The sequence below is a fragment of the Tiliqua scincoides genome, chromosome 2 (genome assembly GCF_035046505.1).
Source record: "Tiliqua scincoides isolate rTilSci1 chromosome 2, rTilSci1.hap2, whole genome shotgun sequence".
Lineage (NCBI taxonomy): Eukaryota > Metazoa > Chordata > Lepidosauria > Squamata > Scincidae > Tiliqua > Tiliqua scincoides.
In genome coordinates this window covers 101,008,774-101,023,115 of record NC_089822.1, presented here as the reverse complement: position 1 = coordinate 101,023,115, position 14,342 = coordinate 101,008,774, and the positions used below count along the sequence as shown (strand labels likewise).

The following is a 14,342-nucleotide window of genomic DNA, read 5'->3' as shown; positions in this document are numbered from 1 at the left end:
TCCATGTATACTTCACACTGGGCTGTCTCTGAGAATGTTGCCTGGGTGGGATTCTCCCCCTTCTCACCCAGAGCTTTTAGCATGGATACCTGTGTTACAATGACATCCCATTGTAATAGCAACATCCAATGGGGCATATATCTATCACAGGCTTAAGTGGCACAGGAAATAGGTATGCTCTTTCTCCAAGGGACCCTGGGAATTGTAGTTCTGGGAGAGAATGAAACTGGAATCTCTCATGGAAAGTTCTCGGCGCTCTCTCCAAATGAACTTTCCAGGGTGAGGGTGGGGAATTGCGCAGCATGATGGCATGGCAACATGGGTAAGTGGCTATTGGGATAAACAATTAAACAGGTGTCCCAAGTATGCATGTCAAATGTCCAAATTGTTTTGTGCAGTAAGAGGCAGGGCCGGCTGCTGGTGGTCACTGATCAGTGTTGACAACATCGCTATAGTTATGAGATTCAAAAATGTAGCCACAACAAGCAATTAAAGTAATCCATACAAATTTAATCTTGAGTGGATCTGGGAAAAGCTTGCTTGTGGATCTTGCCGATCTCTATGAAGTCTGAAATTGTGCCCCTGTTCACATTTTTCAATCTCCTCTCTTGTTTTCCTTGCCTCCACAGGGGAACACATTTTATCATTCGCGGCTTGTGCAGGGAGTGAAGCAATTGTGCAGCTGCTTATTGAAAATGGCGCCAATATCCGAATGCAAGACTCCTTGGGTATGGCATCTTCAAAGGGGTCAAAATTTGGGGGGGAGGGTCTGTTTTGGAGGAGAGTGTGGTTGCAGGGGTCCCCTGCTCAAGGTTCCTATGCCAATTGTCTGCTGCCAGTATCAGGATGCTGGAGTAGGCAGGTATTCCTAGGTTAGGAGGAGACAACAGGTGCTAAAAGTTGGGATTTTGAGCACTAAGGGCCCATGTTCTAAAGTCAGCACGATTCTACTCATGGAAGAAACCAAGGGGCACAATTATATAACCTGGAGAATGAAACGGTGAAGTTTTTCTGGCTCCCTATGGGTGCACATGTTTGGATGTGTCCTCACAAAAAGCTGTCTGTCAATGGAAAACCAATGTATCTGGGAGAGGTTTCAGATTCGCCTCCTCAATGACCTGTTCCCCCCCCCCCCCCCAAACACAGAGGGTACTTTCTAGTGAAGGAACATTTAAACCCCATCACCACCACTGCTGCCTGCAGTCTGACCTATAGGAAAAACTTTACCACTTGATTCTGCTGTTTCTATAAAGTGGGCTTTTAAGAATCAAGCTAAAAGGCCTTTTTACAAGTGCCGCCGCCTAGGGAGGTACGTGGGGCGGCGGCAAGAAATAGGGCCTTCTCAGTAGTGGCACCAACGCTATGGAACTCCCTTCCCCTTGACTTAAGAATGGCTCCCTCTCTTGAGACCTTTCGGCGAGGCCTGAAGACCCTTCTGTTTAAACAAGCCTTCTGAGTTCTCGGCCTTTTAACATCTTTTTAACATCTTTTAATATTTTTTACAGGCCTGATTCTTTTATGACTTGCTGCTGCTCTATGCTCTTTTTACCTATTTTTTACTCTGACTGCTGTTTTTTATGATGTGTTAATATGTTTTTATTTGTTTTTAAATTATGTTTTTAATATGTTGTAAGCCGCCTTGAGTCCCTTCGGGGAGAAAGGCGGGGTAAAAGTAAAGTTGTTGTTGTTGTTGTTGTTGTTGTTGTTGTTGTTGTTGTTGTTGTTGTTGTTATATGGACAATCACATAGTCCTGTTATAGCTGCACATCAGGAATAAGCATATTTGAATGCTTACTGTATTTGGAGGGGAGAAGCCCTGCTGATAGACAACTAACATGTCAGGGAAAGAAATAAGCTAAACCAGCCTTTCACAAAGTGTGGGTTGCAAACCCATGTGTGGTGGGTTGCTGGCTGGGCAATCCTACCCACCCTTGTGTCCAAATGGCTCCAAATAACAGCCGTTCTGGAAACATTGGGTGGCCACGGAAGCTTCTCCTGGGTCATGTCAGGCTGGCAACCCATTCTGCTGACCTCTGTGGGCCTCAGAATGTCCCACAGAAGCTTCCCAAAGCCACTTCTGGTTTGCGGAGATAACTTCCAATTTGCCTCCAAAAACCAGAAGTGGCTTTTGGGGGCTTCTTTGGGCCATTCAGAGGCCCATAGAAGCCAGCAGTGTGCGTCACCAGTCTGGTCTGACCCAGAATAGGCCTCCCTGGCACCACCAGGGGTGTCGTAACCCACTGCAGAGGGCAAGTTGAGTTACAGTGCCGTTATGATTGGGAACTGCTGAGCTAGACTCCTACTCTGTAACATGCAGGTTTGCTATTGCAGGGAAACATTCAGTAAAAAATGGTACTGTCAGGCTAGAGCTGCTCCATTTGATTCTGTTGTTTAGCCAGCTTGGCTAGAAGCCTCTTTTGTTTAAAAAAATCAGAAGACCATGCAAACCCTAGGCTAGCAACAATTCGATTCACTTTGTTAACAAATATATTTAATTCATGAGGGCTCCATTCCTGTGTTTTTTGATGCTGAGCTGTTTGTTTAGCAAAGCCAGCAAGAATGCTGATGAGGCAGGGGAAGGACCATCTGTTGTTTGCCAACCTCTTCTCGGGATGTGGGCGTGAATGTTGATTCTCCTTTGCTCTTCTGCAGGTAACTCTGTCCTCCACATCTTGGTTCTCCAACCCAACAAGACATCAGCCTGTCAAATGTACAATCTGATTCTTCGCTACAGCAAGGAAGAGAAAGGGCTGGGGCCCCTGGACCTGATTCCCAACAATGAGGGGCTCACCCCATTTAAGCTGGCTGGCGTGGAGGGCAACACTGTGGTGAGTACGTAGTAGGCACATAGTCAAATGTTACAGTCGTAGCTACTTTTACTCCATTCATTCAAAATATTTCAAACACTTATTACTGAATTTTTGGGAGGGGGGGGAGAGGGAGGAAGAAATTGACATACAAATGCAAAGCAGAAAAAAATTAATCCAGCCAGTCCTGCACGATAAGGACAGAATACAATAACCCAGTGGTTCTCAAACTGGTGGGTCGCAACCCACCAGCTCGTGTAAAGCTTCCCCTGCTCCCTTAAAGGCAGGGGAAGAGGGGAGGCAGCAACATGATCCCCAGGATTGTGTCACTCAAGAAGGCGAAGGGGGGGATGTTTGCGCTTACATGTAAGTAGTTAGGGCTGCTGGAGGCTGCAGGAGATGCCGGGAGACCTGTGCAGCCCTCCAAATCTTGGAATGTTCAAACAGGCATTGCAAAGCACCTTGTGGAAACTAGTAGTGCTTTGTGATTGCTCTGGTTGTACATTTCAAGCCTCAGGGAACCCGGACCTCTTGCAGCCTCCAGCAGCCCTAACGACTTAAATGTAAGTGCAAACACCCCCCCCCCTTCGCCCTCTTGAGCGATGCAATCCTGGGGATCATGTTGTTGCCCTTGCCCCTCCCCAACAAAGACTTACTGAGGGAGTAAAGCTCCATGAGTTTGAAAATCACTGCAATAACCATTAAAACATTGTAACGAAATAACCCTCTGAACTTTCAATAACTTGCAGGTGTTCAGTCCTATATAAATTTACCCAGAAGCAAGCCAAACAGCACACTCATGCATGTCTACCCAGAAGTGAGGCCCATTGGATTCAATGGGATTTACACACAGGAAAGTGTATATAGGTTTGCAGCCATAGACACTATAGTTGTTTTCAGTGAAAAGTAGTCCTGAAACCCAATGAGACTTAAGTTCTTCACAACTAACTTTTCATTTATTCCAGTGGTGCTTAGTCCAGGCTAACTTTCTTAGGATACAACCCATTGAGTTTGACCATAAGGTTGGAAGCATGTATTTACTGCACCTAGTGACACAACAGAATGCTCCTTTCTTCTCCTCCCCACACCCCCACTTTCAACCACACCTTCAAAGAGCCGTGCATTCTTTGAGCTTATCTGACCAACCTCTGGGAAGTTCCCCAATCTGAGTCAGTTGCAACTCAAGAAAACTCACTGTCTGTAAGCCCTCCTCCAAGCACATGTGACTTGCATCAACCTCTCCCTTCCTCCCACCACCTTCTGTTGTCTGAGCTGGATAATTGTGTGCATACCATCTTGTAGGATTGACCATATAACACATTTCCTAGTGAAACTGCATGAGAATATGTTGTAGGCCTGGCAATGAGTGTACAAGGGAGAAGAATGCTCATTGTGAACTCTTTCTGGCTTGGTTATGGTTGACCCAACCCCTGTGAGCCACTCTTCATACTAAGCTGTCATCTGTGCAGATGAACTTCTTGTGATTTGGCTCCTCAGAGATATTCACACTATCTTGATGGTGTATTGAGAAGCCAAAGAATTTGCACCAGGAAGGGTCATGGCCATGACAATACCATTCATAACTACTGTCTGTCTATGGGACTAGTTTAATTGAGATGTTTTGCTTCCCAATAATCAGATGTTCCAGCACCTCATGCATAGAAGAAAGCACATCCAGTGGACTTTTGGCCCTTTGACATCCACCTTGTATGACCTTACAGAAATTGACTCCTGGGGCAATGATCAGTCTCTCTTGGAGCTCATTGTCACTACCAAAAAAAGAGAGGTATTTGGGAGAATTTTATACTTGTATTTATGAATATTTAAGATTTGCATACTTGTAGAAGAGTGGTTTCAAGTGGTTTTCCTGGGAACCCTTGGAAGCACTTTAGGGTTCCCAGGTTAGAACACACACTTCCTGAAGGCAGGTGGTCCTCCATTACATTCTTCCCATGTGCAACTGTAGGAGAGTGTCTGGTGTAAAGACATAAATAAGCAAAGCTCTTTTGGATGGGGCTAAAGATCCATCTAGTCCAGCATCTTGTTTCTAACTGGGGCCAACCAAATGTTTCTAGGAGGCCCCTAAGCAGGGCATGAAGGCAGCAGTCCTCCCTTGCAGTCTCTACCCCCCCCCCCCAGACTGTGCTCTCATTTGAAGTCAATAAACAGTGAGACCCAACAGGCCATAACACTATGCTGGCCTCTCCAGCTTTCATTGAGAATTGGGTTGATGCAAAAATGTTAATACTTGGTACCTGTAACGTGGCTGCCACCGCAAAATCTCTTTCATGTCTCTGGAGACAGCACCTTGCAGTGGTAACTTCTGCAAGCGTTGCACTAGATCATGCAGGTGATGTGCCTGCTGGGCAATGTGCACCATGCCATTGTTGGTCACATGGTTATTTCCCATGCCAGCAGCCCAACCTGCATCATGGCCATGGGTGCTGGCATGGGAAGGACTCATGTCACCAGGGCCATACATATGTTACCCAACCATGTGGGAAGGTTTCAAGACATTCATGCTGCCAGTGTAATGTGTAATTTGGCACTCAAAGCTCTACCTTGATGTCACCCACTAATTATCACCTGCCTGCTCAAATTCCCATACTTAAAACTATGGCGCTATCATCATCCAGTCTCTCCTTTATACATAACAAAGGCACCAAGCCTCCAGGCTAGGAGCCACATTGAATTGGTCTGTTATTCTATTATTTATACCTCTAGTATGAATGTCCCTTTTAAATTAGATCTAAATACTCCTTCATCTTTGTTATCACTGCTCCTGTCCTGAAAATCATTTGCGAGTGGGCTGGGCTCCTCCTTGAGAAATATGGTGACAAGACTTATTTTACACCCTCCAGGCTCGGCGCATCCTAGATCTAACCCCTGTGAATGAGCTAGTAAGTCTGAAGTGGAATAAGTACGGAAGGCCCTATTTTTGTGTCTTGGCCTTATTTTATGTCCTCTACATGATCTGCTTCACAATGTGTTGTGTCTACCGGCCTCTGAAAGATCGGTGCCATAACAGAACAAACGAAAGAGACAACACAATCTATGTTCAGAAACTGCTGCAGGTAAGCTCTCTCCAGGAGCAAAGCTCTGATATTCACAGTCTCTGGGAGATGCCGCCCATGTAGCGGCATGGCTTTGAACGGTTATCACAAGAAAAGGGTGACGTTGCATAGTTTATCTCTTTGTACAGAAGGATGCACAATCGCAAACCATTCAGAAGTTGAGTGGAAAAATAGGATGGACACTATTTAGGCCAGGGATGAATGTGCAATAGTTAGCTGGTCATTGGTTTGAACAGGGAACATGGTGACTACTAGATTGGAGACCCCATCTGTAGATTAAATGGGGAATTATGATCCGCATGGGTTCTAAACCAGATGGATGCACAATAGCCATCTTTGCTCTGTGCTTTTTATTAAAACCAGGTTTGTGCAACTTGAATGGGAACGGAGCATGTTCATACTATTGAAGTAAAGCCAGTCTCAACATGGGAAACCGCAAGTTGGAAGATCCTGCCCCCATGAAAACCTCTTACTAGCTTTAGTGAGGGAAGCATCCCACATTTGTCATTTTTTGTCAAAGTGGGGATATCTTTGAAAATAATAGAGAAGGTTTCTTGTAATTCTACACATTATGCAGCACAAATAGTGTCCAACGTATTGTAAACCACTTTGAAATACTTTGAGTCAGATAAGCAGATTTTAAAGTAAATAAATATTTCTAGGATGTCCAGTATTTTGCAGATTAAAAGGGAACACGTATGTGGAGTTTGTTTTTTTCCTCCTGGAAACATTGATTGGCTATGGCTCTTCAGCTCCTGTATTCAGATTCCCATCTCCCCTTCAAGTGTGATGGTATTTGCCACATGGTGGACAAGCCTGGTGGACAATTTGCTGCATGAGTTGTGAGGCGGCTGGTTGGCGTGGAAATTGCACAGGCTATGTTCGTTCATGGAGCGCCTCTTGCTCCACTTGGGAAGAGAGAGACCAGATGTCAACCAATACAGCAGAGATTCTGTTTACCTTCATGTCTTCTGTAGGAGAGGGGCTTTATGCAGGTGCAGCGTTTCACGGGATGCCCTCCTTGGCACCATTGTCAAGGTTCAGGAGCCCTGCTGGTCACTTGTGCAGCTGGTCACCTGGTGTCGGAAGGTTGCGGTGTTTCTTTGAGACACCACCAGTGGCCTTGCAAGATGACCCTGTACTGTGTTTCTACCAGTTGACTGTTAGCGTTTTGGTTTGTTTTCTTCTGCCTTTTGGAATGTAGGGAGCCCACTGAGGAGTGAATATTCACATTCTTCATCTAAAACAATACAATACATGTCAACATCTGCCACCATTGTGCTTCCAGTCAACCTTGGAATGTTTGTTTTCTGTCTGCTAACTGCGGCCATCAGCACTTAATGTGCAGCATGTGGGGGGATTGAAATTGTCTTCCCTTTTGAAAGACAGGCAGACTGAGACAAACATGAGGTGGTTAGGCCTTTTCTTAAATTGCTCCAAACGGCTGATAAGTGGCTCTCTCAGCTTGGAGTCTGATTATTTTTGAAAAATGACTGACAATTAGACCCCATTTCCAGACACAACTGGAACTCATTTTCCTATTAGTCCCTGGGATGGTCCAGTAATACAAAGGCTGATGGGCTGTTGCGTCCTGAAAATGTTCTGTCCTGCTGCCCGTTCTTATAGGTTTGATTGCATGTGATATGAACAGTGCAATGGGGAAAATTCATTTGTGTTTTCTGTTTTGTTTGGACTTAGCAGTGGTTCCCAACTCTTGTGCAGAGTTTGGGAACTCTTGTGTAGCGTTTGGGAACTCATGTGTGCAGGGGTGGGGGGATGGAGGTGATGCGATCGCTATGATCACACTGCCATCAGGGACAAAAGGGGATTTTTCTACTTACCCTGTAGTGCTGGCCCTTCAGAGGGTGTGGGGAGTCTCAGAAAAGCTTTTAAAAAAGCTATCATGAACCACTTCCATTTTTGTGATCACGAAACTGTAAGTGGGTTGTGTTCACTTTTTAAAATTTTTTGAGGCATGGAGAGCCCTGTAAAGGGGTCCATGGGCTCCCCAAACCAGAGTGCTGGCGCTGCAAGGGGTAAAAAAACCAACCCTTTTGTCCTCAGTGGTGGGGCAATTGTGAATATCATGTCACCACCATCCACCACCCCACCCCTTAAGGGGGCAGAGACAAGGCTTCCTTGGCTGCGGTGACACCCAAATTTGGAAACCTCTGACTTAAGTATTTGCAGTGAGCAACAATATACAAATTATTTTACCCTATCCCTGTCCATCAAAAGCAAGAAGATAAAAACATCTTCCTCAGCTTCTAGAAAAATGTCCAAATTCTGACTATGGAGATTCTTCAAAGAGAGGAGAATTCAAAAATTGAGGGGCAGTGAGTGAGTACACTCTGTGCATGCTCTTATGGGTCTGATTTGGTGCACTTAAGAAGAGCATTCCTGCTCATGGTGGCACATAAGGTTGAAGGCATGTCAGACCCAACCTGTTGAGTCCTCACACTTTAAAGGTAATCACCAGCACCTTGAATTGAATCCAGAAAGCAACAAAGTTGGTACATTGAAGGCTGACCTCTTGGCTCTATGATGAATCTGACATTACTAGTCATGTTTTCTTCTCAGGAATCTTATCTCGCTCCTGAGGATAACCTCCGGCTGGTGGGAGAGCTCATCACTGTGATCGGAGCCATCGTGATGTTGATTCTAGAAGTAAGAGGAACTCTGTCTGTCTGTCTGTCCCTCTCACTAGCGGGGCAATAAAGATTTACCCTGGGGCGAAGTTTCCCTTACATTGAAGAGGTCTTTGCAGCTCCAAACTCCCCTATGGGAGTCAGCGCATTCCATGTTGGTGCAGGATTGGGCTGCCCTCTTGGAATGGAAAAGTAAGGAAGGATCTTGGATTAATATCCAAGAGGTGTGGGATAGTACTGTAGGAGAAGGCCCCAAGTTCAATCCCTGGCATCTCCAAGGAGTGCTGGGAAAGACCCCTGTCTAGAACACTGGAGAGCCTCTGCGCATTTGTAGAGATAGTGCTGATCTCAGTGGACCAATGGCCTAGCTCCATGGAGAAGGGAGCTTCACAGATTCACTGGTTGACACAAATGGAATGTTCTGAAAACAGTGAAAACTTTTGTACTTTGCAGGATTCAGAGAGTAAAACGAAGGAGCAACTACTTTCTCTACTGCAGCTTAAAACTTTTATTATAGTATTGAAAAAGTTATTTAACCAACATGTTCCAGGTGACAATACTAGCCCTATTCAGAAGAAGTTAGTAGTGCTTGAATTTAACAAGTGCTTCAAGTTCCATTAAAATCAATGGGAGAAGTTAGTTGGCATGAATTTAAGCTCCATGAATGTCGGGAAGGCGCTTTCTTTGGATCAAGGTCATCATCTTTTGAAATGAATAATACACTTTTATTTGGATCTTGTATAACTTCCCATAGACATTATAGCATCACTGTTAGAATCCATACATTTGAATTGTTGTATGAATTTGGTGTATGAATTCCGGCTTTCCTGGATGAATACAAATGTTCAAAACAGCCGAGAAATCAGAGTGTAAATGGGAATGTCAACTCATAGAAAAAGTGGGGTATGTATTAAGAAAAAAAGCGTAAATAACAAATCCATAGTTACCCAAGCATAATTAAAGCTAAGGCAGTCTGAATCGATAGTGTGACAATCCTTAATTGAGAGGTGCCAGGGCTCAAGGCTATATAATATGTATCTTCTTTGACCTGGGTGACTTTCCTCCATTGAGTGACTATGATTGTGATCAATGGGGGTGGGGGGTGGAGGAGGGTTTGGACTGCAAATGTGTATTACCACTTTTCAATTACAATTGTGTCCTATTTTCTAGAAATCAGTAGAATTTAGCATTGGAATAGTAGTCTAGCATTGGAAAGTTTTCTGGAGATCTGGGCGCAGTGGCGTATCTAGGGGAACAATGGGGGCTAATGCCCTGTACCCAGCAGGGGGCACTGCAATTATTTCTGGATCAGGAGTGGCAGGTGCTGGGGGGAGGTGGCAGATGGTAAAAAGCCCTACTGCTGCTACTGTCTGGGTGCCTAGATTTTTAAATAGAGAGAGACATAGATAGTGTACAGTATTTCAAGCAATTACTTTTAAGCTCGTTTTTGTTGAAAAATAGTATATAAATATTCTTATTAATAATAATAATAATAATAATAATAATAATAATAATAATAATAATAATAAACACATCTGATCAGTTGAACTTTTCAGATTCCAGATATCTTGCGAGTGGGAGTCACCAAATACTTTGGGCAAACCATCCTTGGAGGACCATTCCATGTCATCATGTAAGATTCCTTTCTGATGGGTTTCGGGTTCTGAGGGTGCATGATCAAACCATCGTGAACCGTGAACCCGGAAGGCAGGAGTGCAGGCCGGATGCCTGATTCTCTTCTTCGTTGCTCTTTCTGCCTGAACAGCATCTTGTATGCCTGCATGATCCTCGTGACCATGGTGATGCGTCTTACCAGCACCAGCGGAGAGGTGGTCCCCATGTCCTTTGCCCTGGTTCTGGGTTGGTGCAATGTCATGTACTTTGCACGTGGGTTTCAGATGCTGGGGCCCTTCACCATCATGATCCAAAAAGTAAGTAATAAGCGGTCTGTTGATGAAGCAGGATAGGATAAGAAAGGGCTCCTTGGCCATCAGCAGCCACCTAGAGTCACATTGCAGGCCTTCCAGGCATTTCTGAACTAGGAAGTGACTTTTTAGTGCCTTGTAAGGCATTGGGAGGTCCATGGAAGCCTTGTAAGGCATTAAAAATGTCCCAGTTTCATGGAGAAACTGGAAGTAGCATTTTTTACACTGTTGGGCTCAGTCTGAACCCGGCTCAGGCTCAGACTCGGAGGACCCTCTGGAGGCGAGGGGAGTGGAGGTCCCCTCGCCTCCGGAGGGCGCACACAGGGGGGCCCACACACCTGATCTGCAGATAAGTAAATCCATGGATATGGGATCCGCAGATATATAATGTTCCCCCCCCCCGTACATAATGTTTCCAATGCAAATCCAAATTGTCATTTCATTCTTATCTGCAAGCAGGACACTGGACTAGGTGCACTGTTGACAGGCCCAGTCTGAGAACTAGTTATTCCTGAGGTGCACAAAATTTGCTGACCCCACTGTTGTCGCTGCTGCTGCCTCCTCCTAATCCACCAGGCTGGGGGAAGCAATCTGGTGGCCAGATAGGAAGCCAGATTGCTGAAAACTGAGTGAGAAGTGGGTTAGAGCAGCTCTGTCTGAGGTGGTGGCAGATTCTGTGTTTCACTGTTCCCTGCAACTTGCCACTCAACAGGAGCGATGTGTTTTCTTTATTTCTCTCTCTGTCTTGTATTGCTCAGAGTGGTGGGGCAAGGGGAGCCTCTTATCATTTGTGTATATTTATGCCTGTGCAGATGATCTTTGGAGACCTCATGCGCTTCTGCTGGCTCATGGCTGTGGTGATCCTCGGCTTTGCTTCTGGTAGGTGACCTGTTGAAGGCTTCCGTGAAATACTTGATGGCAAGAGCTGACATCTGCTTCTGTTCATGTAACACAGCTGAGCGATGGCTGATGCACTGTATTATCGGAGCCAAAGCCAGAATAGCCCATGAGGGATGGTCAGGGGCAGTGGCCTGCCCCAGAGCTAGAAGAACCCCCAGCCAGAAGTGATGGTGCGGGGCTCACTTGCTTCTGAATCCCCTGCCCATAAGAAACATTTCCAAAATCGTGTTTCACATGATGTGACTTAAGGGAGCTTTGGGTAATTAAAATGCACACTGAACACTGAAAGGGCCCATGGAAATGATAATAATTGCTCTGTTGCTTTCAAATCCCCGCATAGCTGCAAGGAAAACGGAAACTGCTGTAAAGCAAAGAGGCTTGGGTTTTTGCGCATGTGCATATTTCCTACTCAGCCAAGTCTCTCCCTTTTCATCTCTCTATACCTTTGTTGAACACAAGAACCTGCCTTAGGAGGGGCCAGATTGGTGGTCCATCTGCCTGGTATTCTCCAGCCTGGCTCCTTTCCAAGTCCTGCTACCTAACTTGTTTTAACTGAAGCTGTCAGGGCCTGAAGGTGAAACCTTCTGCATGCCAGGCATGCACTCCATCACTGAGCTATGACAGTCCTCTCCCCTTTCCCTCTCTGGTTCTAATTCCCAACATTTTTCTTTCTAATACTTCCCATAAAACACTTGATGCTGAGAAGTGGCCCTGCGGTATATTATTCAGCTTGGAAACGCAACGTGTGTTTTAGCAGCGCTGCAAAGCATGGATAGGAAGGCAGGGGGTATGATTGGGGTGCTGGGAAGGTAATCTAGTTCTGACAGCATGAGTAATGCTGCACCAGGCCCAGGACAGAAACCCACCATTACTCAAATGCGAGTCGGTGTGGAAAGTGATCTCTATTGGCTGTCCTTTGCAGGCTGTCGCTAATTCACCCCAGTTTGGGGCACAAGGTGATCTTCGTTGCACTCACCTGTTGAGATCTGATGGGATTCTGTATTCATTTATTCACTGCATAGGACACCGACTGTGACTTCCTGGGTTGCTTGTCCGTTCCTCCTACTCTCTCTGCTTGGGGTGTATGTACCTCTTGCTTAAGTGAACCGTCCACATACCTGACAAAGTGGGCTCTGAGCCACAAAAGTTGTTGCCACCATAATTGTGTTGGTGCTTAAGCCATTTCTGCCCAATGTTGCCTAGATGCAACAGGGACCAGATGTGTACAGCTGTGGACCAGGCAAAAATGGGTTTAAGCTGCTGTCTCACACTTTGTTGCTTTTAATTGCAACAGATGAATGGGAAGAAATGAGCAAGTTGGCTGAGAGTTGCCTGTAAGTGATTAGAAAACAATCTGATTTTTTTTGGGGGGGGGGGATTTCAGCTTATTTAGAAAGCAACTTCAAGGCAGAGTTGAAACCTTTGCCAGCTCTCCCATCCCTCAAACACCCTTCCCACCAGCCTCCCCCCCCCCCCAAGACCCAACAGCAGTGACGGACTCCTTTCTCCTCTCCCCTCATCTCTCTGGGTGTAGCACAGTGAGTGAGTGTGCTGCACAAGATTTTCCCCCTCCCTGTCTCCTAACAGGAAAAAAGTGAAGGTGTTTATGGAATTGTAGTCTCAGAGAGGCCTACTGCAGTTAAAAACCTCTCCTAACAGAGGTACCCTTCTTGATTTTGGATGGTGCCTGGTCATGATGTTTTGGCCATCTTGTTTGTCCTAGTGTGGCAAATCTCAGGGTAGTACAAACCTCTCCAAGATGCTCTGCTGCTGTTATAACATCATGAGTGCATGCAACGTTTTATAGGGCCACATTAAAAAGCCAGGTTCTTGCTCTGAATCTAAATTTCAGCAGGCAGGAGAGGGACGGGTACTGAATACGAGCAAATCCAGTGACATGTACTTTGGTGCTGTGTTGGCTGGGGATGCCGAGGCTGCAATCTGGTGCTTATTTACCCAGGTTAAAACATGGCTGCAGCACTTGAGAATGACACCTGTTCAGAAATTCAAAGGCCCCTCTTCCCACAACTGGACAGAGTAACTTGTAGGGGACAGAAATGGAACCTTACAGCTGTGCAGCCCATCAGAACCTGCTTATTTTTAAAACTGTCACCAACTGTCTACAAATGTCAATTGGGTGGGGCTGAGGAGGAGAGTTTAAATCTGTAATGACAAGCTACCCCCTTTATATTGGTTTTAGAAAGATAAAGATACGTTTTTTAAAATAACATTATAATCCCTTTATGTAACCATTTTTCTTACATTATGATCCCTACTTCTTCTGACCCTCTAATTTTTCCTGCTCCACTCTCTTCCACCTCTCAAGGATAATTAGTCACTAAGAAAAGATGTCATGGAAGTCGTTAGGATCTTGGCAGATATGCACAAGATTTGGACTTGGCTAGATGTGGCCTAGATTTCAGAGTTCAGAGGCCAGATTTCATGAGTTTTGATGAAAGATCTGAAGGATGAGAGAGAGAGAGGTGTTACCACATACATTCTGGAAGGGGCTTCCTTCCAAAGAAGCAAGGAAAAATGGGCATCATCTAGTGAGCCTGTGTTCCCAAAATGGAAAGATGTCTAAAATGTGTTGCTGGGTTGAAGATCACCTTCACAAATTCCTTAATGCAGGAAATATCTCTCCGTCTCTTTGTTGCTCCTTTGCCAGCTTTTTATATCATCTTCCAAACTGAAGACCCGGATGAGCTGGGCCACTTCTACAACTACCCAATGGCGCTCTTTAGCACTTTTGAGCTCTTCCTGACCATCATTGACGGGCCAGCCAACTATGAAGTGGATCTGCCCTTCATGTATGGAATCACCTACTCGGCCTTTGCAGTCATTGCCACCCTCCTCATGCTCAATCTGCTTATTGCCATGATGGGTGATACGCACTGGCGAGTGGCCCATGAACGGGATGAGCTTTGGAGAGCGCAGGTGAGTGGGTCAAGCACAGCAATACCTCCTATAACACTGCTTTCTTTAGCA

The 14,342-nt window shown here is 45.5% G+C and overlaps 1 protein-coding gene across 1 annotated transcript in view; it reads left to right on the top strand.

Moving 5' to 3' along the window:
- LOC136640196 (transient receptor potential cation channel subfamily V member 6-like) overlaps positions 1–14,342 on the top strand; it is an 87,360-nt gene that overhangs the window by 62,416 nt on the left and 10,602 nt on the right. Inside the window, exons 5-13 of the mRNA XM_066615142.1 lie at positions 630–728; positions 2,653–2,828; positions 4,447–4,593; positions 5,669–5,881; positions 8,462–8,548; positions 10,086–10,162; positions 10,295–10,460; positions 11,267–11,333; positions 14,023–14,291. Of these exons, the coding sequence (XP_066471239.1) occupies positions 630–728; positions 2,653–2,828; positions 4,447–4,593; positions 5,669–5,881; positions 8,462–8,548; positions 10,086–10,162; positions 10,295–10,460; positions 11,267–11,333; positions 14,023–14,291 (1,301 nt within the window). The remainder of the gene's footprint in view (positions 1–629; positions 729–2,652; positions 2,829–4,446; positions 4,594–5,668; positions 5,882–8,461; positions 8,549–10,085; positions 10,163–10,294; positions 10,461–11,266; positions 11,334–14,022; positions 14,292–14,342) is intronic.